Below are 22,899 nucleotides of genomic sequence, written 5' to 3'. Positions count from 1 at the left end.
CTGTTTCTTACTAGCTGTGTGACCTTAGGCAAATAATATGCTTAACTCTCTGTGCTTCCGTTTCCTCATCTGTAAAACAGAAAACAGCACCTACCTCAAAGCATTATTATGAATGAAATGAGTTAATATTGTAAAGTGCTTGGAAGAGTGTTGTACACACGGTTATGAATGCTAGTCAGCTCCAATTATTAACTGCTGTCTTTGCGCTCTAGGATGTTATCAAGTCAGCATGGCACTTGATTAACTCACCATTCCTAGGATGCCATGCTGGTCCACTGCAGCTGATATCCCAGCTATGGAATGTAGCTAGCATACCAACCTTCACTTGTTCCCAGAACTATACATGTAACGCCTACTGACTATGGTCTCTTTTCCTTAAGGCTTCCTGGCTTTCTCCTCTGACTACCTGGGCCCTTGAACCTTCTGGCACCAACAGTGTGACCTCCAAACCCTAGACTTGCAAGCCTTTCCTGGAAAAGAGGAGGGCCCCAAACCTGGGGACCACTTTAGGAGTGAAGGGCAGGCTATCACTATCAGACTAGTGACTGTGCCTCAGATGGCAGGGATAGACTAGGTAGAGTTCCCAGGCTTCCAAAGGAGAAACAGAAGGTATTTCTATATTCTGAGCTGGGTCCATCTCTGGCTAGGCTGTTGGATTCAATGGCTTTAACCTTTCTCCAACCCCAATCTATGAATATCCAGGGAGATCTTTGTGATTAGAAAAAAGCACCCAAGTGGTCCTCCTATGCCTCCTCCTCAAGTATCCCAGGCTGCCTACAGCCTGTATCTAGATGCACAGCCAACACTGGTCCTGTTCCCCCCAATCTGGGCAGAAATCTGGCCCAGTTATCCTCCATCTTCTGTTCTTACAAACTCTCCTATCAGTTTCTTCTAGGAGGAGAAGCAGCCTCAGGGAAGAGGATACGGAGACCTTAGGCATCTTTGCTGAAGATCTGGGATGGCACATATATCCACCAGTGTCCTAGTGTAATTATTTCTAAACGTCCAAAGTTGAAAACCTGGGGTAAATACCCTAATCCATAGTGTATCACAGAAAACACTGCTAACAACTATGACCCTATCATGAGAGGGTCCCAACGTAGTCCAAGGTATCCTAAAGGCTGAGTCTTAAGGGACAGAAGCCTGAGGTACGTGAGTAAATTGCAATTTCTTAGCGGACAAAGAAGGTACGGTAGAACTCAAAGTGTGGAAGCAACTGCTTGGAAGAGCAATAGAAAAGAAAGAACCTGATAAAGCAAGAAGATTGCTAAACTCCTGTCACTTGGACAATCATGACCTCCATCACATTGACCAAGACTACAACCGAAGGCTTGAAGAAACATGGACTTCCTGCAGAATGCAAACACACAGGCCTACAGGAATACCCAGCGCCCTCTGGTGTCAGGAGGCTGGAACTTCTGCTTCTTCTATTCTCTCCGGATCTTTCTGTCCTGTTGCTCAGATGAAAGATGAGTCGTCTTTGGGGCTGGGGTTGTGGCTCAGCGGCGGACCGCTCGCCTAGCACATGCAAGGCCCTAGGTTCTATCCTCAGCACCACATAAAAATAAGGAAAATAAATGTATTGTGTCCAACTACAACTAAAAAATAAATATTAAAAAAAAGCAAGATGAGTTGTCCTTTTTATGGAGCCCCCAGGGTTAGCAGCTTCTTAGAAATGATAGGATATTTGAAAAATAGCTACTAAAAATGTGCAAAGCTTTAGAGAACACATGGTTCATTGAGGCAGGCCCAGACTCTCAGATACCGGCAAGTACAAGTCCCCCCAAAGACAGCAAGCATCCCGAGAGCTCTACTTCTTTAGAAAAGAGCACATCCTTTTAATTACTAGCACTTTTAATTTTTCAGAAAGAACTCAAGTAACAACTTTCTAATAGACACAGCAATGAGACAAGTTTATGCAGCAGGAAAGAAACGAAGTCCTTTATCAAATTTGAATAATTCAGAAATCCATTTGCATGTTTCACCGACACAATTTTATTAAAATTGTACATAGATCTCATACTTAAAAAAAAAAACTTCCTTTTTTTTTCCTGGTATCAAAATAGTTACATTTTTAAAATACCTTGAAAAACTTTAATACAATTATTTCATTATATATTAAATACTCTTCTAAAATATCAATCATCTCTCTTCCATCCCTCCTAGAATCTTGCTTTATTATCATGATCACTTTTTTCTCTCTTTTTCAACATCTTTAACACTTATCCCAGAGAAGCACTCAAAGGAAACAATTTTCCTTGGAAGTTCACTATTTCAAAATAGAAAAGAAAGGAGAAGGGAAAACCACTGACAAGATTTGACCAGACACAGAGGATTCTTTGTAACACAGTTCCTCAGGCCCTGGAATTTTATTTTAAAGGAAATACCAGTTCTTGCATGGACACGGTAATGTTAGCCCAACAGCATCCTCTAGTGGCCAGAAGACATCAAAGCAACCAGCCATACAGTAGGGCATTTGGATATGAGGTGCTAGGAGTTGTTATGGCAACTTAAAAAAAAAAAAGAATTTCTTTTTCAGAGATCACAAGACAACTGGATTCCTAAAAGCCCACTCTGAACACAGGCTGCCTACAGATATATGCTCAGTGCAAAGTCCCAAGAAAACCAGTTTCATGCAATACTGAAATATTCCATCAGAAGCTAGATTCTGGTAAAGTTTTTTTCCGACCTAAAGAGAGAGTATGGTATTTCACCTTTTGCAAGGTGCCATAAGAAGTCTGATCCCCAAGAATGCTCCTCTGTGCGGTGCCAGTGGCATTGGTTCTCGGGGGCCTGGTGGCTTTGCGAGGGAGGTGGAGAGAGCTAGGCGCCGATCGGACGTCCCTCTCGAGGTAGCTGCCCAGGCCCCTGGCCAGGCTGTCCTGCATCCTCAGGGCAGGAGAAGGGCTCTGAGCCTGCTTGTCCACAGCAGGGCTCAGCCTGCCACTCCCGTGGGAGACTGGGGGTAGCGGTGGGGAGCCCCCAGTCCTGTCAGTCTTCCTATTTCCCTTCTTCCAAAACATAGACCTCAGGAGGGTGAACGTGCCCTGCGGGAGTCTGTCTTTCTCAGAGGACCTTTCCTCCCCAGTGGCCCTCATCTTGGGCAAGGTGCCTTGGCCACTGTCCTTACTGTTCCTAAACAATCCTACAGAGGGAGAGGGTGGGCTGCTCTGGCTTCTCACCTGGCCACTTCCCTTCCAGTTCATGGTCTTCTGGCCCTCTGCGCGGGACACTTTCTCATTGTTAATTGAGGGCGTCACAGTGAGGGGCAGGTCAAACTTTTTGGGAAGTCTGATATCCTGGCTTGCATTTTCCTTTAGTGTCCTGGCTGTGTTAAGACCATCGGAGAATCCAGGGGCAGGATGGTGGTTGGGGTGGCCTGAGGGACAAGGCGCCTCAGCTAGTCCTCTCCCACTGGCTCGGCCACTGTCTTCACCTTTAGCAGAAAGGGTGACGTTTGACCTTGGTGACGCTGATTTTTCTTCCCCCCCAGCAGCGCCCGTCAGCAGCGGCACGATGGACTGGCTGGTGGATCGAGGTCTTCGTCTGGACTCCAAGTACTCCACCAGCTCGACAGATGGGCCAGGGCGTTTCTCCCTGGGGCCCAAGGACCAGCGGAGAGGCATGGTCTTGAAGGGCCCCTGCTTGGCTCGAGAAGGGGTGGGCACCTTCATGCTGATGCTTCTGCCAGGAACACCTCGAACCAAAGAGCTGGACTCCAGTCCACCTGAAAGAGACACCAAGACCATGAGTGCCCAAATAACCCTCCGAGAACACCTCTGAAGCCCCAGGTGCTGGACAAGGCACTAGGGAGACAGCAGTGAGCAAGACACACAGGGTTCCTCCCCTCAGGGAAGGCCAATGGTTTCATACACGGTTCCACGGAATCTATCCACACCTTTGAAGCCACAGAGAAAGCCTGGGATTACTTCCAGGACCTTCTGCAAAACCTACAGATGTTCAATCCCTTCTACGAAACAGCACATTATTTTGGTGTTTGCATATAACCCAGGAGCATCCTCCCATATACTTTAAATCATCTCTAGATTACTTATAATATCTAATACAATGTAAATGTCATATAAATGCTCTATCATTTAGGGAGTCATAATAAGAAAAATTTGTCTGTACATGACCTGTTCAATAGAGACAAAAACCTTTTTTTTTTTTTTTTGGTACCGGGGATTGAACCCAGGGGTGCTTAACCATTGAGCACACTCCTAGCCCTTTTTTTTTTTTTTTTGTATTTTATTTACAGACAGGGTCTCACTGAGTTGTTTAGGGTCTCACTAAGTTGTTAAGGCTCACTTTGAACTTGTGATCCTCCTGCCACAGTCTCCTGAGCCACAGGAATTACAGGCATGCGTCACCACACCCAACTAGAGACAAATTGTTTAAAAAGTTATTTTCAATCCACAGCTGATTGAATCTACTGACTGAATGAAACCCAATAATCTGGAGGGCCAGCTGCATCATGTCCCTGGCAGAAGAGGGTCCTGATAAAGTACAGTCTTAGAGGCAACCAGCACTAAGATTTAACATCCTTTCCATCCATCCTCAAATGCGCCCATGAAACAGAAATGCTCAGCACATGTCTCTGCCTTTTCAGGTCAAATTAGGTACTTGTACCTTTCAAATGCAAGAATCTCAGATATCCCACTCTGGGCTAAAAAGGATTTTTTTTTTTTTTTAAATCTGTGTTTAATTTTATCAGCACTGTGTTGTATTTTGCAATATCTGTATATAGCTGTGAAGACATTTTTGAAGCAATGTTAAGTAAGAAATAGTCTTTAAAAGCCAGCATAATCCAACTTGCAAAAATATACATAGGTGCTTATGTATTACACGTGCAGGTAAAAAACATACCAAGCAAGGATAAGAAACAGACACTGCAAATAACAAGGTGAGGCAGAGCTTTAGGGTGCTGTGTATAACTGATTGTCTTCTTTATTCTTTCCCAAATACCAGCATTTCTACAGGGAACATATATAGAACCAACACTGTATATTTTTTCTTAAGAAATTCCCAGTCATCCGTCACTGTACCATCAAAATGTCTTGATTTACATGATGCCTGCAATCGCTGAGAAAGAAATCAAGTGAAACATAAAATCCACATGGCACAAGGAGAGTCAAGTGCATTGAGAAAAGGTTGTCAGTCAAGCCTTTCACCCACAGCCGGCCACTACCAATGTGCTGCTTCATCATGGATGATGGTGTTACAGACTAACGGTTTGAGTCCCTCCAAAAAAAATTCTCATGTGGAAACCCTATGCCACAAGGTGATGATGATATAAGAACGTGGGGCCTTCAGGAGGTGATTAGATGACGAAAGGAGGGCTCTTGGAATAGCACCCTTAAAGAAAAGATAAGAAAGAGCTAATCTGGCTTGATGGTGCACACCTGAAATTCCAGCAACTCAGGAGGCTGAAGCAGGAGGATCACAAGTTTGAGGCCAGCCTCAGCAACTGAACAAAACCCTTGTCTCAAAATAAAAAGGGCTGGGGGTATAGCTCAGTGGTAAAAGTGCCCCTGGGTTCACCTGTATACCAAAAAAGAAAAAAAAATTTTTTTAAAAGAAAAGGAAAAGATAAGAAAGAGCTAGCCTGCAATCTTAGCAACTTGGGAGATGGAAATTAGAGAATTGCAAGTAGGAGGCCATCCTAGGCAATTTAGTGAGACCCTGTCTTAAAATTAAAAAAAAAAAAAAAAAAAAGAACCGGGGATAGTTTAGTAGTACAGCACCCTTGGGTTCAACCCCCCAGTACTACAAAGGGGAGAAAGGAAAGAGCTAATTAGATCTCTTTCTGCCGGATCTGGATACGACAAGAAGCCAACCGCAAATTGGAAGAGGCCCTCACCAGAACTGACCAGGTTGGTACCTGATCTCAGACTTCCAGGCTACAGATCCACAAGGAATAAATTTCTGTTGCTGTTAAGCCCCAGCCTATGGTGTACTGATGGAGCAGCCCAAATGGACTCAGCAGAGAACATCTCCAAAAGCAAACACGCACCATGACCACAAAAAGCCCCCCCCCCACCCCCGCTCCGCCCATCGGTAGCCCAACCAGCCTGTCAACTCAGTGTGCTTCATGGGAAGGGTCCTGTCACCGAGCAGTCAGTCCTACAGTCCTGCCACACCTTGTTCCTGGAATCTGTCTCCGCATCCATGTTTGGATGTCTTCACATGCCCACACCTGACACTTACAGGGGCACAGGTAACAGCTCAGAGGGAACCACAGGGTCACGGTGAATACAGGTGGAGGAAGCCAACTGCCCACCGACCCCGCAGCCCAAGACGAAATGATCAGAGAGCCGTCGGGCGCGGAGACCCATGCCTTTAATCCCGGCTATGAGGGAGACTGACGTGGGAGGATTGCAAGTTCAAAGCCAGCCCCAGCAACTTAGAGAGGCCCTAAGCGAGTGAGACCCTGTCTCAAAATTAAAAAAAAAAAAAAAAAAAAAATTTGAAAAAGACTGGGGATGTCGCTCAGCAGTCAAGCGCCCCTGAGTTCAATCCCTGATTACCAAAAAAGGAAACAGAAAAAAAGAAATGGCTGGAGAGACGGAAGAAGGAGAAGCTCATTACTAACCCCAGGAGGAGCTAGAATGCATCTCAGAGGTTTCCCCTAGGAGTCTTACCTGTCGGGTTTTTCTTAGACCATTTTTGATAGATTTTGAAAACAATAAAATAAAAGCAAAAGCATTTCTTTAACATTAGCCAAGAATAGACATGATTTCACCCCAAATACTTTGTCATTTCAGTTTGGATTGACCTTGGTGCTCCATCATTAAATTCCCAGACCTCCAGAAAGATTAAAAAAAAAAAATTGTTGTGGAGCCCGAGATGTAGGATGTGAACTTTTCTTTTCTTTTTTTTTTTTTTCTCCCCTCTTACACAGCCGTGGGAAGAGCAGAAAGGGGAGCTTTGTGAGAGGACACAGCTGCGACTTTCCGCCTTTCACAATGTGAGAACATCGCCTGGAGCCCTGGCAGGTGGCTAGGGGACTTGGCAGCTGCCCTAAATAGCTGTCCTTCCCTTCTTCCTGGTATGAAAGGGCCCCAGGCCAGGGCTGACATCAACGCCTGCCCTACATGGCTCAGGGACCACGGGAGCCCGAGGAATCTGCCTACAGAATCGCTTCTCCTCTTCCAGGCGGTGAAGGAGCACCCCACCTTGGTTTCCTTCCATTCTATTTATTGTACTATTATAACAGGATCTGGGCAGCACAGGGAGGGATGGGAACCAGAGAGGACCCACGCTGGGGCGGGCTCCCACTTCTTAGCTGGGGTGGACGCGTGTCCTGAAGTCCCCTGGGGAGATGGGCCTTCTGGAGGCTGGCAGCTAAAGGGAGGGATGGTGCTCTGGGAAACCTGAGCTCTGACTCTCACCCACTCCACCCCATCCCCTCCCCAAGCCTGTGGATTTGGTTATTTCCAGCCTGTCTGGCCTGAGAATCAGGGCAGTCTTAAGTCTTAAGCTGCTTTAAGGATATAAACAGTTCAATCTTCCTGAAGGTTATAGAAGCTCCATTGTCTACAGACTGAGCTCCCTGGGGCCCCTCAGAGCCCCATGCACACAGAGGGTGCAGGAGCAGAGGACGGCACAGCCTGAACCCCCCACGGCAGCTCTGGAGCTGTCAAAGGCTGCTCCAAGAAAGGCCACCTCTGCCCCTGTCTGTGTGTGGTCACCTGGATTCTTCTGTGACTTTCCACCCTTGGCCTGCAAAGTGAGGCAGCAGTCTGAGCTCACATTCCCTGGGGGAACCTCCTCTCCCCATCCTTAGGCCATGATGACAGGTCAAATGCTTTCAGTCTCTCTAAGGACTTCCACTGTGCCTCCTCCATCCGTCCAGTGATGCATTCAAAAAACATCTCATGAGCGCTTACTGTGTGCCAGGGATGGTTTTCAGTTCTGGGGATACTGCTGAGGGGAAAGAAAGATGACGTTCCTGTCCTTAGAGGGTTGGACAGAAAGCAAAAATGTATGACTTAAAGTAGTGTCGTGGGAAGTGCTGCAATGGAGAATGAGGTAGGGTAACAAGGGTGGCGAGTGGGTGAGGAGTGAGATTGGAGGGGAGACCTAAAAGAGGGAAGGAGGAGACACATGGAGATCTGGGAAAAGAGGATCCAGGCAGAGGGAGCAGTGAGTGCAAAGGCCCTGAGGCAGAGGCAAGCTCAGTGGGTCAGGGAAGCAGCATAGAGACAAGTATAGCTGGAAGTAGAACCAAAGGGCACCCATTAGGGATCCCTAACTTCTTCTCCCCTACACCCACCCTGAACTGGGGGTTAAGCCCAGGGCACTCTATCACCAAACTACATCCCCAGTCCTTTTTAGTTTTTAATTTTGAGACAGGGTCTTGCTAAGTTGCTACGGCTGGACTCATATTCTTTTAGCTCCAGTCTATATTTGGAGATATCACTATCTCTGGCTTTGGTGTCAAAAACAGTTATAGGATGGGTGTGGTGGCGCATGCCTGTAATCCCAGCAGCTCAGGAGGCTGAGGCAGGAGGATCACAAGTTCAAAGCCAGCCTCAGCAAAATCAGGGTGCTAAGCAACTCAGTGAGACCCTGTCTCTCAATAAAATACAAAATAGGGCTGGGGATGTGGCTCAGTGGTTGAGTGCCCCCGAGTTTAAAAAAAAAATTACAGGAACTCTCTGTCACTAGGTTTGTTGGTTTTTATTTTATTTGTGATCTTTACAATTTCCTTCCAAGTTCCTTTTCATTTGTGCATGGAAGTTGGAGTGCAACCCAGGGCAAATCTAACCCCAAACTTCCTTCCACTCCTGTAAAAGGTAGGATGGAGTTACACAGATAAGCGGAGATGTCTCTGTCACAAAAATCGAGCCACCAGGACGGGCATGGTGGTGCACACTTATAATCCCAGTGGCTCGGGAGGCTGAGGCAGGAGTAAGTTCAAAGCCAGCCTCAGCCACTTAGAGAGGCCCTAAGTAAGTCAGCAAGACCCTGTCTCTAAATATAATTCAAAAGAAGGTCAGGTTCAGTGGTTGAGCACCCCTGGGTTCAATCCCTGGTTCAAAAAAAAAAAATTGAGCCACCAGTATGAGGCTGGAAGAAGAAAGACCAGCAGGCAGGCCACCAGCCTTTGGGAGCCAAGTTCCCGCCCCTTCCAACACTCCAAGAATCTCCGCCATCCCAAAGAGGGCGGGGCAGAGCCTTGTGGGGCAGAAACAGAAAACAACACCACATATGCACAGAGTCCAGCAATCAGTGACGGAGAAAAAACAGAACACAGTTAGAACAGGCTGCTCATAAAATAAGCCACCGGAGGAAACAGACACAACTGAAAACAACCGATGAACTTCAATCCGATTCAAGTAGGAACACCAGGGTCGGAAAAACGTGACCTTGGAGATTTAAAAATTCAATCAATGAAGGGGTGCAGGATCACGGTCGAGCCTCCGATGAATGACCAGGAAGAAATGGAAAAGAAAGATCTCACAGTGCAAGAGCCAAATGACAAAGAAGTAGTAGAGAAAGAGCAGGAGAATGAGAAGATGGATCCAGAAGACCCAGCAGGCAAACTGACGCATCTGAAAAGCAAGAGAGATGATAACTTTAAAAAAAAAAAAAATGTCCCTAAATAAAGGTTGAGTCTTGTAGAAGGAAAGGCATCCTCAGATCTAGATAGGCATATGCTACTAGAATTTCTGAACTCCAAGGTCAAAGAGAGACTCTTTCCAGCCAGAAAGAACAAGTGACACATGAAAGAGAACAGCTTGTATTTCTCACCTGCCACCCTGGGGCCAGGGAGACCGTGGGAAAACCAGCTACAGAGGCCTGCAAAAAAAGCACCCCAGCCCAGCCCTCCTGCAGCCGCGTCTATGCAAGGCTTTAGAACACAGCCCGAAAGAGGGCTCTGACCAAGCGCTAAGGAAGCAGGACCAAGACCTCAAGACAGAGGGTGATGAAGGGAAAACCCACCGTGTACGGTGGATCCATGAACCATCCACCCTACATGGGGAAAGCCCATGTCTGGGACTAGCACCTTAAGCTGAGTCAGGGTGGTTCCGGCAGGAATGCTGGTTAACAGTCTGGAACAGAGAGCACTATTTCATGAAAACCTGGGGAGTCTGAGGGGACTTGTTCCCCCAAACAGACCAGAGGGAACACAAGAAAACATTTCAAAGGGAAAAGAAGAATAACAGAAGTTTTATATCTGCTCACCTTATTGGGGCGGGGAGAGAAGGCAGAGATGAGATTGAATGCCATCGAATTGCAGGAAAATGTGGCTAATTATAAATATTGAGAAAGCAGCACATTACAAGGTGGGGAAAGTCAGGCAGAACTTCCAAATCAGCAAGGGGAAGAGGGATCAAGCAGCAACATGATCCAATCAACCAAAATAAGAGAAAGAAAAAAATGAAAAAAAAATTAAAAAAATTTTAAATTAAATGAATGAAATCAAAATTTGCAGTTGTTACACTGAGTAGGAACAGACTGAATTTCCAATTATAAGACAGACGCTGGGGCTGGGGTACAGCTCAGTGGCAGAGCATTTACCTAGCACGCGTGAGGCCCTGGGTTTCATCCCCAGCACCACAAGGAAACAATCAAGCAAGGAAACAAGACTGACTCTGATATGTTGACATCAAACAAATCAAAAAGTCCAACAACATAAAACTGACCAGGAAGTACTTTAAACTAATTCAGAAAGGAAGGTTCATTCACAAAGTAAGAGCAAAGGGTTACCACCCAAGGGGTAGGATGATCCATCCTGAACAAAGTAGCATTTAATGTCAAAAACATTAAGCAGGAAAAGGAGCAACAATATAATGCTCAAAAGCACAATTTGTATATAAGAAAAAAAAGACCCAACAGTCACAAACTTGTAGACACCTAATAATGAAGCAGCTAATGATTTAAGGCAAAAAAATTATTAAAAATTCAAGTAGTACATGATTAAAAATACAGGAAGGTTTCAATGTATCTCCTTCCTGTCAGGCCGTCCTAGAGAAGGCTGAATCTAAAGACACAGAGGGAACTAAATAAATGATCAACTCGCCTAATTTCATAGTTAGGATACAAAGCTCACATTCCTCAAGTAGACGACGCACGTTGTTTTATTTGTACATTGAACGTTGACAAAATACTAATCGTGGAATGGATCGCAAAGAGGGAACAACTTTTGAAAACCACGTTCTTGGATCATAATTACAAAATTACAAAATAAAGAATTACACCGAATTACAAAATAAAGAATAAAAAAGTGACCAAACAATCCTAAACACTTGAAACTCTCAGATCAAGTCTAGATCAAAGAGGAAATGAAATGCTACCTGAAAAGAACTGGAAAAGAGAAAAACCAAACCTTTGAGGCCCAGTGACAGCCACAGAGAAAATCAGGGAGGCCTAAACCCTAGGGTCCCTTGACAGGGGACTTCTGGGAAGGACCCCTGTATCACATGGTCATGTTTTCCTAATAATTGCAAAAGTAAGATGTTTTTGTATTCTAGTGCCTGTAGAGCATCTCCCATCTCTGCCCTGATAAAGGGACAGCGTCATAAAACTTACATGCATTCAGTTCCGTTCAAATGCCTTCTTTTTTATAATATTCCCATAGCAAGAGCTCCCGGAAAGACGACAATCCCAGATGATTTCTCTATGGAGGACTGCTGGCATGTGGCAGGGGCAACTGTTTCCTGAACAGGACCATCTCTGGGCATTGTAGGACACTCAGTATCCTCCCCCACCCCCAGGACTCAAGGCCAGGCATTGCCCCTACTAATTTTGACAGTTAAAAAAAAAAAAAAAAAGATCTCTTCCAATTTCGCACAGCCGTGCATGTCTGGAGACTCTGCTAACTCAGGAGACTGAGGTAGGAGGATCACTTGAGTCTGTGAGTTCAAATCCAGCCTGGACAACAGAGTGAGACCCTATTTCAAAAAGAAAAAAAAAGTCTCTCCCTTGCATCTCCAAATCCATGTGGATGGAGAGTGGAAGCAGGGCCAATCCCTGTCGGAAACCTCTGCGCTAGATACTTAGGTCTTGCTCAGGTTGGGTATTAATAACAAGAGAAAAAAGACTAGATTTTTTTAAAAAAAATCATTTTGAGGACTCAAAACAGGTTTCAGATCTGTCACTATCTTATTCAAAGGGAAATTTCCATTGGAAACAAACATTTTGCAGTGTCGAAAACCCTAATTCAAAAGTGATATCTGAGAGCCTCAGAGCCAAGACTGGCATCCAGGGGGAACAGGGTCATTTTTCTAGGGGTGAGCTTGTTACTTTCCCTTCGGGATCTCAGCTTTCTGTCATTTCATCTCTCCCAAGGACTTGGAGGCTAACTTGGGTAATGGAACTAAAATGCCTACAGGAGGCTGCAGGACAGTTACCGTCCCTCCACTAGCTCTGTCTATGTCGCTAGGGCTGTGCCCCACATTGCAGGGGTGGGCCACCCTTTGTCATTGCTTCCTTATGGGGAGGGGGTCACATGCATTTATCCTTGGAGGCAATGAGAAAGGACCCCAGGCAACACACTTCCTCAGAGCTGAGATGACTTAAGAGCTTGTTACAAGTAGTGCTGACAGCGAAGAGCACCTCTCGAGTGTTCCAGACACTACTACTCCCAGTGTGCAATCATGAAAACACAAAGGGAATAGAAATGCCCAGACAGGGCAAGCCACAGAAGGGGACTCTGAGGAACTCAGACGAATCCAGAGTGTGTGAGCATGCTCCTAGCAGGGGTAGTGAGAGGCGGCAGCCGGAATGCCAAATACTGAGGAATACATTAACTAACTATGACACATGAACCATGACAAAACAGAGGGTTGGATTCAATGATAATCTTGTTGCTTGAAGACTCTATCATATCTATTCACTCATAAATAATGTAACAGGAGCCTGGTACATGCCAGGAACTGTGTTGAGTACTTGACAAAGTGGTAACATAAAGTAGAAAGAAACAAGTAGCAAGCAAACACTATGTCCCAGTGATTCCACTCCTAAGTATACACCCAACAGAAATGCAGACATATATGCACCAAAAGACATGAACAATCAGCAACTCAGGAGGCTGAGGCAGGAGGATTGCCTCAACAACTTAGCAACTTATCAAGACCCTGTCTCAAAATTTAAAAAATAAATAAATAAAAAGAGTTGGGGGTGTAACTCAATGGCAAAACAACCTGGGTTCAATCCTCAGCACCAAAAGGTTTTTAAAAGAAAAACAAAAACAGGCATGAACAAATATAGTCAGAGCAGTACAGGCTAAGTATCCTAAGTATCCCTTATCCAAAATGCCTGGGCCCAAAAGATTTTCAGATGTTGAATTTTTTCAGATTTTGAAATATATGTGGATAGATATAATGAGATATCTTGGGGATGGACCCAAGTGTACACATGAAATTCTTTAGTATATCATATATACCTCATGCACACAACCCAAAGGTAATTTTATGGAACATTTTAAATAATCCTGTGCATGAAAAAATTTCATGGTGTGGAATTTTCCACTTGGGGCATCAGTCAGCACTCAAGAAGTTTCAGATTTTGGAACACTTCAGATTTCAAATTTCCAGTTTAGGCAGGCTGTTGTGTTCGTACTTGCTCCAATCTGAAAACAACCCCAAAATTGAATCATGATAGAATAAATAAATGTGGCCTATTGTTACAATGTGGGAAATTTGGATGCAATGGTGCCATCTACCAAGAAGCAGACACTTTGGGCCCAGTTAGTCCACCAAGGAGGCTCCACAGTAAAACATGCATGGGATTTCGGAGAAGCCACAAATATCTCAAAAATCCATACATCTGTAATAACTCAAGGTTCTTCTCTTAACAATCAGGCCATATTTCTCCAGGTCCCAACAGCAGGCTAGCTTCTGTGGAGGCTTCCAGCCCCTCGGTGAACCTACAGGAGGAGGTGGTTCTTCTACCTTGCCCTCTGCACTTTTTTTCCACATCCCTGTATTTGCTCTTTTATTGACAACAGTCAACAGTCTCTTCCTCTCATATATATACAGAGAAACTTCTGTGCAGAAAAGTATGTATCTCCGAGTTGTTTTTAGCTACAGATAGAATAAACAAAAAATTATTGCTATACATAACATACAAACCTCACAAATAAAAAATGTTACACAAAAGGAGCCATTTCTGCAAAGTTTTAAATGCAGGTAAAAATTGATCTATGGTGTCAGATGCCAGAATAAAGGCTTACCTCCATAGAAGCAGGAAACGGCAATGACAGAGAGAGCCGGGGGAGAAGAGATCTAGAATTTTCTATTTCTTTTTTTTTTTTAATCTTTTTTTTTTTTAAATATTTATTTTTTAGTTTTCGGCAGACACAACATCTTTGTTTGTATGTGGTGCTGAGGATCGAACCCGGGCCGCACGCATGCCAGGCGAGCGCGCTACCACTTGAGCCACATCCCCAGCCCCTAGAATTTTCTATTTCTTAACCTGGTACATATCTATGTTTATTTTATAATAACTCATCAGAGGCACACTTGTGATTAGTGTACGTCACTGTGTGTGTGTGTGTATATATATATGGTATACATGTTATATTATAAATATAATAGGTAAAAATACACAAGCATATGCTGTTTATATAGTAATGTATACTCATCACAAGTGTATATTTAATATTTCCATGTGTGATCTCTATATATTATGTTTCTATCGAAATCTTATATTAAAAACCTAAATTAGGAGATGATAGAAAGTAAGAAAACTAAAAATGTAATGTGACCACTTTAGGGCTGAAGGAGCACAGAGGTTGAAGAAACACACGCACGTGCACACACACAGACACATGGACACACACACACACGGATACAAAGTTCTGAATGACTTTGTTTCTGTAATGATACCCTTGTTGTCCTGCACTAGGATTCTAGACTGCATCCCCTGAATGCTAACACGCTCTGTTACTTCCCACCTGGCAAAGAAAACAAACAAAAACCACAGTCAGCCCCCTGCTCTGCTGCAACTGGCCCCTTGATCACACTGAGGGATGGCCCATGCTGGCTGTCACTTCCAGGACCCCAGGCTCTTCTCCACCCATTGCGGCCAGGCTTCCATTTCCTCCAACCCAAAGCACATGCTCTCAGCGTATCTCAGGGGACCCTCCATCCTGATGGCCACTTGCCCATCCTCACACTACCCAGCCTCCCAAAAGTATTAGGCACAGCCACTTCCTTTAGCAAGAGTCACTCTTCCGCACCTGGGAGCCATACTTCCCTGGCTAGCTTCCCATGTGGCTGGCTGCTCCATCTTGGTTTCTCTGCTGACCTCTCCACCTTTGCTTGACCCCGAGTGGGGGCAGAACTCCCAGGCTGGGTCTTCAGTCTCCACTCCTTTCTACCTCTGCTATTCCTCAAGGAGAGCTCAGCAAGCCGTGTGGCTTTCCATTCCATCCATTTGCTGATGACTCTCAAATACTTATCTCCACTCTCAAGCTATTACATTGATATGGATGTCTTAGAGGAATCTAAAAATCACCCTGCCAAGAAGTGGACTTCCCTCCAGAATTGACTCTATTCCTACCCAACTCGTTCCCATCTCATGGGCTACGTGACTATTCACCTCATTATTTATCTTCAAGAGCCTCATTATATCTTGAAGAGCCACCCTGGGTCATTCTCTTAGATCCTGCATCCATCCTCCATGAATCCTGCCAGCCCTACTTCGAGACAGAGCCACAGCTTGGCCCTCCCTTCCCTAATAGCAGTCCAAGCCACTGTTCTCTCACAAAAGCCTCCTAACGGGCCTCTTCCTTCCTTCCTTCCAATCTCGCCCTTCTTCCATGGATTCTTTACACAGCAGCACAGTAGACTTTTAACACTATAAACCGGACCAATTTCTTCCCTGCGGAAAACTCTCCAATTTACTGCCTTTGGAATCAGGTCCAACAGGTTTGTCGTGATTGGCTCCGGTCCACCTTCAATCCCTCCCAATTCCACATTCACTCTGTTCTGACCACAGCTCTGCTTTCTTCTGCCCCGCACAACACCCCACGCTTGCTCCCAAAGCAAACTCCCAGAATTCCACGTGAGTCACCCTCTCTGACTCGATGTCACTTTCTGAGAAAGGTCTTCCCCACTGACCCTAGGGAACAGGATTCTGCATCTCTTTCACTTTTGCCTCCAAATCTTATTTCTTGATTATTTATTGTTTATTCTTATCTCTGCTTTACATCACATTGCCATCTTAGTTACTGTCCCCAGGTGGGACAGTAAGTTCTATGGGAGCAGAGCAAGAATTTAGAGCCATCTATTCATTCCACAGGGAACTAGTTTCAGGACTCCCGGCAGATAATGAAATCCTTGAATGCTCAAACCCTTGTAAAATGGTGAAGAATTTGCATGTAACCTATATACATCCTCCCAAGTACTTTAAATCATCTCTAGATTATCAAGCCTAATACAGTGTAAATGCTATAGAAATGCTGCAGTATGTTTTCTTGTGAACAACGACAAGATAAAATGCTGTACATGTTTTGTACAAGCATAATTTTTCCCCAAAGATTTTCAATCCATGGTTGGTTGAATCGACCAATATGCATCCTGGAGAAATGGAGGGTCACTGTATTTTGGGTGGAGGATTGTGGATGGGAGGTGAGAGGCAGGCAAAGACAAGTTGTGGAAGATCCTATTTGACAAATGAACAAAGAGGTGAAAGTGCTGACTAAAATATTCATCATAGCAGTTACAATAAAATCTTTTTCTCCATGTTAAAAAAAAAAGAGATGAATAAAACTCTCATAACACTGTCTACTTGAGGCCATGTCGACACTGTCATAAAGAGAAGGGACAATGGTTGTTACATAAAATGAAAAGAAAGTCAGCAAAATTGAGCCCACATACCCTTTTCCTGGTGGCAGAGGCTGTTTGGGAGGACAGGAGAGTCAGGCACCTGAGCCAGGGACGGGCAGGGGGCAGAACTCCAGGACAAAAGACTTCCCCTCGTGCTGTGGCCATTGTTGCTCCCGAGCCTCAGGAGCCAGTGGTCAGACAAGGAGGAGCTGGTGGAGCCTGTGGAGGAAGCACAGACATGTGGAGGCTGGACCCAAAGCCTCCCTTTGGGGCCCAGGGGGAGCTTGCTATGCCCAGATACCCAATCCTACCACTCAGCCCTGGAACCCCATGGACCCAGAGCCGAACTACAGATAGAAAAGTGAATGACCAGAGGGGAAACCAGTGGTGGGGATACATGTGACCAAGTTCAGAGAGAGGAATTTGGTCGCAGAAAGCAAAGTACAGATGAGGAGGTCATTCAGTTGGTAGAGCTGTTGCCTGGCATGCCCAAAGCCCCAGGTTTGATCACTAGCACCAAAAAAGAAAAAAAGAAAAATGTACTGATGAATATTGAAATACATGCATTTTACCCCCAGGACCCACGGCTCCAGTTCCTACAGGTCAACATATAATAGCTACATTATAGGAGCATACCCCAACCTCAGGGAAACCAAATCTTTTATAATGGGCAATGAAGAATGCCTATCTACCCTTTGATCTGGAGGAGACATTATTATGCTGAAAAGTATGAAAATCTTGTTATCTCTTGTTATGCTAAGTGTTTATTCTTCTTTGAATGTCTACCTTCTACAAATGGAAGTAAGACTTGCATTAGAGTTTACACAGACATGCTGAGGGCCCTTGGTTTTATATGGTCATTTTTCAACAATATTTAGAAAATCAGATTACTTTTGTTTGTTTTTTTTTTAATTTAAGTATTCTCCTGAACCAAAGATAAGGATGGCCACTTTGCAAAGTGGAACAGGTCACATAAAAGGATCAGCTTTGGCACTTTTCCCCCCTAGACTCTCAAGCAAGTTTAAGGCTAACAAATGAATTGTTGGGGTGCCATTGAGCAGCTACATTTTCTAGAAAGGCCCTGCACCACTTTTAACAGCTCTTCCCTTTCTAAGGGTTAATCAGGTTTACATGGCATCAGTTTAATCTGGCTTGATATGACCAAGATTAGGAAAAATGGAATCACACACCCCCAAGTATCACAAATCCTGCATACAAGCCGGGCGTGGTGGTGCACGCCTATAATCCCAGAGGCTCAGGAGGCTGAGGCAGGAAGAACATGAGTTCAAAGCCAGCCTCTGCAAAAGCGAAGCACTAAGCAACTCAGTGAGATTGTGTCTCTAAATAAAATACAAAATGGGGCTGGGGAGGTGGCTCAGTGGTCGAGTGCCCCCGAGTTCAATCCCCAGTACAAAAAAAAAAAAAAAAAAAAAAAAGTCCTGCAGATAAATACTTACTCTCTTTCCCCCTTTCTCGATTTACAATATATTTATTCCACATCTTGAGAAGTGGGCTATTGGCCTATGGGGTTCAGACTCTTTTTTTTTTTTCTAACTAAGGATTGAACCCAGGGGCATTATACCACTGAGCTATATCCTCAACTCTTTTTAGTTTTATTTTAAATCATTAAATTGTGGGAAGCTGGCCTCAAACATGTGATCCTCCAGCCTTAGCCTCCTAAGTCTCTGGGATTACAGGCATGTGTCATGACACCTGGCTCTGGGACTCAAATTTTTATAGCAGCTGCCTATCTTCCTGGTCTTGGATACTCAACCAAACACCTTCATAATTCTTACAGTGACTTCCCAAATGCCTTCTAACGAGCAGCTGTACTCACCTCTCATGGAGCTGCTGGCGGACCAGGGAGGGATGCTGTTTCGCTTCTGATAAAACAGGATGTAAGCCCCTCGGGTATTGACCTCATCTTCTCGAAGGGGTTCCACCATGCTGTCATCATAACTGTACCACTGGCCATCCAGAGAGTTCCGGCAATAGGCTGCAAAGGTCCAAACCCCAAGTCTCAATTATCAGGGCCCCAAAGGGCAGGAGGACATTTTCCACTGTCATAGCTGAAAAATGGATATGCTTATAACAGAATGAGAAAAAGAGTCACGTGGGGCAAGAAATGAATTCTGTGGAATCAGAAAAGATCAGTAGGTCATACTTCCCAATTCTTAAACATAAAGAGCACTTCTCAGCCTAAGCTGAATCCTTATGCTGCAGCCCTCCCTCAGGCAAAATCTCCCATAAAAGGGAGCCCCATATTATGTAGCCACACAATATAGTCTATGTTCACCCCATTTCTTCTGAAAAATTTCAAAATGCACATCTGTAATTAAATATGCAATAAATGGAAATGAGAATCACGGTTGGGACTTTGGTCAACGTCTTTTCTACAAGAACTAGAATCAAACATTTCAGGAAAGATAAATGATTCTCCCCACCTCTCAAGTGACCAAAAAATATTCCTCTCCTTGCACTTTATATTTCAGTGAACAATAACAAAACCCACTGATCGGGACGTTAGCAAGCTTTTTCTGTAAAGGACTAGATAAGCAAATAGTTCCAGTTTTGCAGGTCACATAGAGCCACATATACTCTCTGCCACATATTCTTGCTCTTCTTTTTTTTCCATTCATAGAGTTATAAAACTTGTAGGTTAGACAAACACAGGCCCTGGACAGAATATGAACCACGGCCTATAATTTACTAACCTCTGCAAACCCATCTGGACCAGGCAGCTCGGAATTCATCTTTGTTCTTCTTTGGTCTTCCCAGAAGACCCAGTCCAAAAGTCATTCTTATTAATTCTACTTCCAAAACATGTCGGGAACACTCTGTCAATATCCAGTCAATACTGTTGTGCACCTGAGCCCCAGAAACATCCTCCTAAATGTAATTTCAACTTTTAGTCTCGTTGGGATCTGCTGCCTACTCATTCTCCATAGAGCAGAGCAACTATTTCCATTTGTACACTAGGTTATGCTCTTACTTCTTGACTTAAAACCTTTAAATGGCTTCTGTGACATTGTAAGGATGTTTGCTCCTTGGAATCATAAAAGTTATAGTGTCTTTTTCTATGCTAAATGACAGCTCCTGCGTAGCTTTAGGATGGGACTAGTCACCAGAAAGATCAAGACAGGATTTGTAGGTTGGGACTTTAAGCCAATGAGACAAAAAAAAAAAAAAAAATTTCAAAGTTTAGAAATAGACCCAAACATAAAAATGTAATATCTGATAGCATTGCAAGGAATTAAGTGGACTTTTCAATTAGTGATAGTCTTAGTACAAATTGGTATCTTCTAGGGGTTGGGGAAGTGGATCTCTCTCTCTCTTTCTCCAGAGCATCATGGAACTCCAAACAGGAGATTTAAATGTAAAAAATCTAAAATTGCTAGTAGAAAACACAAGATAAATACTTTTTAATCTTAGAGTAAAAAAGGTTTTTCGTGAATGACTCAAAATCCAAATGTCACAAAAGAAACAATTGATAAGTAGGCTACCTAGAAAAAGTACCATAAAAACCTTCTGCATGGCAATATGACCACTGGAAGAGTCAACTGGCAGAAGTTGGGGACTGTTGCACCAATCGATCTGAAAAACAATCAAAGGATATGCACAGAAAGTTCACAGAAAAGAAGCCACAAGGACCCTTAGACAGATGAAAAGAGGCTCAAACTCACTCTCACACTCACAGTGTGAGTGTGAAATTGGTATTGTTCACTTCCCCCTCTAGACTGGCAAAAACCCAAAGGTTTTATAGTACATTTTACTGGAGGGTTATAAGGAAACAAGCATTCTCTTACTGCTGAAAGGAGTGAAAATGTTCTACAACCCCCTGTGCAGGGAAATTTGATAGTATTTGTCAAAAATGCAGATCCAGTGCTTGCCTAGCATACACTAGGCCCTGCATTGGACCCCCAGCACCCCACAAAACAAAAGCAAACAAAACCACACTGACCAAGCTACCCAATTCTGAGAACTGGTCCTGCCTACAAACTTGTACCTGTAGGAAATGATCTACCTGAGGTGTCAGGACAGCAATATTAGTAATAGCAATATGAATGAATATGAATGAACCAGTCCAAAGTCCATCAACAGGACACTTAACATAATTCACACACCTATTTGGCACATTTATAGAAGAAGATGCGGAAACTTTCTGTAAATCTATAAAGACTTCCAAGACATATTTTAAGAGAGGATCTAAAAAAAAAATCCAAGTATAAAAACAGAAAAATACTACTTTTACTTAACTTAGGGGATGGAGAGGAAATATAGAAAAGGAATACAGTTAAGTATCAATGACCATAGACCCACAATTGCCTGCATTTATATAAAGAAAGCATGAAGAATAGAGAAGAAATTATTAAAAGTAGTTACCCTTGACAGAGGAGGGGACAGAGAAGGGACAAAGATGGGATCCAGACTTTTCACCGTCCACCCTTTTAGGCTATGTGAATTCTGAAGCCTAGGAACAGTGACCCACCACTGTCTCACACATTAAAAATGAAAACGAAGGCATTGTGGATTTCTGAAAATGTCCATTTCTGACATGTGGTGAAATGACCAGGCTTCTGGAAAGCAGAAAGGAACAAAGCCACAATGTCAAAAGACACTGGGAGAGAGAGTGACAGCTCAGATTTTTGAGAGCCCAGCACACAGATGGAGTGGCGGACTCCACCAGCCGGGCTGAGGGAGTTCAACCCAGATGAGGGCTGCTTCCGGGGAGAGGCAGGAAGGGAGCCTGCACCAGTAGGCAGCAGCCCCAGAGGCTCAGAGCTACGGGTCTTGGGTGCTGCCAAAGACTGGGTGAGGTGGAGGCCAAAAACAAAAACCAGGATGCTTCAACAAAGAAACAGGACAAGAAGTTAAATCATGACAGCCATTTAAAAAAAAAAAAAAAATGCAGGATCAGGGGTTGAGACTCAGTGGTAAAGTACTTGCTGCCTTGCACTGTGAGGTTCAATCCTCAGCACCACCTCAAAATAAATAAATCAAGATATTGTGTCTCTCTACAACTAAAACATGTTTTTTAAAAAAATGCAAGAATGTGGTTAGAAGACAAAGCTGAAGAAATCTCCCAGAGTCCATCAAAAAGAGACAAGGAGATGGAAGAGTGAACATGAGAGTGTTCCTAGTGTTTCTGTAACAAATTAGCCTATGCTCGGTTCCTTATGACAACACAGATTTATTACTGTGGAGTCCAGGAAGACAAAACAGGTCTCGCTGGTCTAAAATCGAGGTGTCAGCAGGGCTGCCATCCTCCCAGTGGTTCTCAGGGAGAATGAGCTTTCTCATTTTTTCAGCTTCTCAAGGCTGCCTGCATTCCCTGGCTTCTGGCTCCTTCCACCTTCAAAGCAACTGATGGCCAGTTGAGGTGGAGTCCCATCTGCATCACGGACCATTCTACTTCCCCTTTCACATTTAAAGTGATTACATTTGGTTCACACAGGTATCTAGGTGCATCTCTTTACCTTGAGGTCAGCTGATCAACCACCTTGACCCCCCCCCCCCTTGCCAGGTAAAATAGCATATCCACAGGTTCTAAGCCTTAGGACATGGACATATTTGGGACATCATTATTCTGCCTACCATAGACGGGGAATGTCCACACACACATGAAGTAATACAATGCACAGAGTTATTCGTTGAGTACAGGTTGAGCATCACTACTCTAAAAATCCGAAATCCACAAATGCTCCAAAAATCCAAAAATTTTTAAGTGTTGACAAGTGGAAAATTCCACACCTGACTTCATGTCATGGGTCACCAGCCAAAAGCAGGCAAACTAAAAATATTGTATAAAATTACCTTCAGAATATGCATGTAAGATATATATGAAACATAAATGAATTTTGTGTTTTCACATGAGTTCTCCCCTCAAGATATCTCATTACAAAAATGCAAATATTCCAAAATCTTAAAAAAAAAAAAAAAAAAAATTCCAAAGCAATTCTAGTCTGAAGCATTTCAGATAAGGGATACTCAACTGTATTATAGTGAAAGTTTGGAACAACCAAAATGTCCATGAATAGAAGATTGGTGAAATAAACCATGGTACGTGCACACCATGAAATACTAAGCAATCGTTTCAAACCAAGAATGGCCTAAGTCT

At 43.9% G+C, this 22,899-nt stretch overlaps 1 protein-coding gene across 1 annotated transcript in view; it reads right to left on the bottom strand.

Annotated features, from left to right (window-relative positions):
• Positions 1-1,571: 1,571 nt before the first annotated feature.
• Usp43 (ubiquitin specific peptidase 43) overlaps positions 1,572-22,899 on the bottom strand; it is a 74,501-nt gene continuing 53,173 nt past the window's right edge. The window contains exons 12-14 of the mRNA XM_048797934.1: positions 18,619-18,777; positions 16,833-17,000; positions 1,572-3,727 (exon numbers count right to left, since the gene is read on the bottom strand). Coding sequence (XP_048653891.1) covers positions 2,655-3,727; positions 16,833-17,000; positions 18,619-18,777 — 1,400 coding nt within the window. The 3' untranslated portion in view covers positions 1,572-2,654. The remainder of the gene's footprint in view (positions 3,728-16,832; positions 17,001-18,618; positions 18,778-22,899) is intronic.

Source organism: Marmota marmota, unplaced genomic scaffold, assembly GCF_001458135.2.
Source record: "Marmota marmota marmota unplaced genomic scaffold, marMar, whole genome shotgun sequence".
NCBI classification, from domain to species: Eukaryota; Metazoa; Chordata; class Mammalia; order Rodentia; family Sciuridae; genus Marmota; species Marmota marmota.
This window is presented reverse-complemented; position numbering and strand designations above follow the sequence as displayed.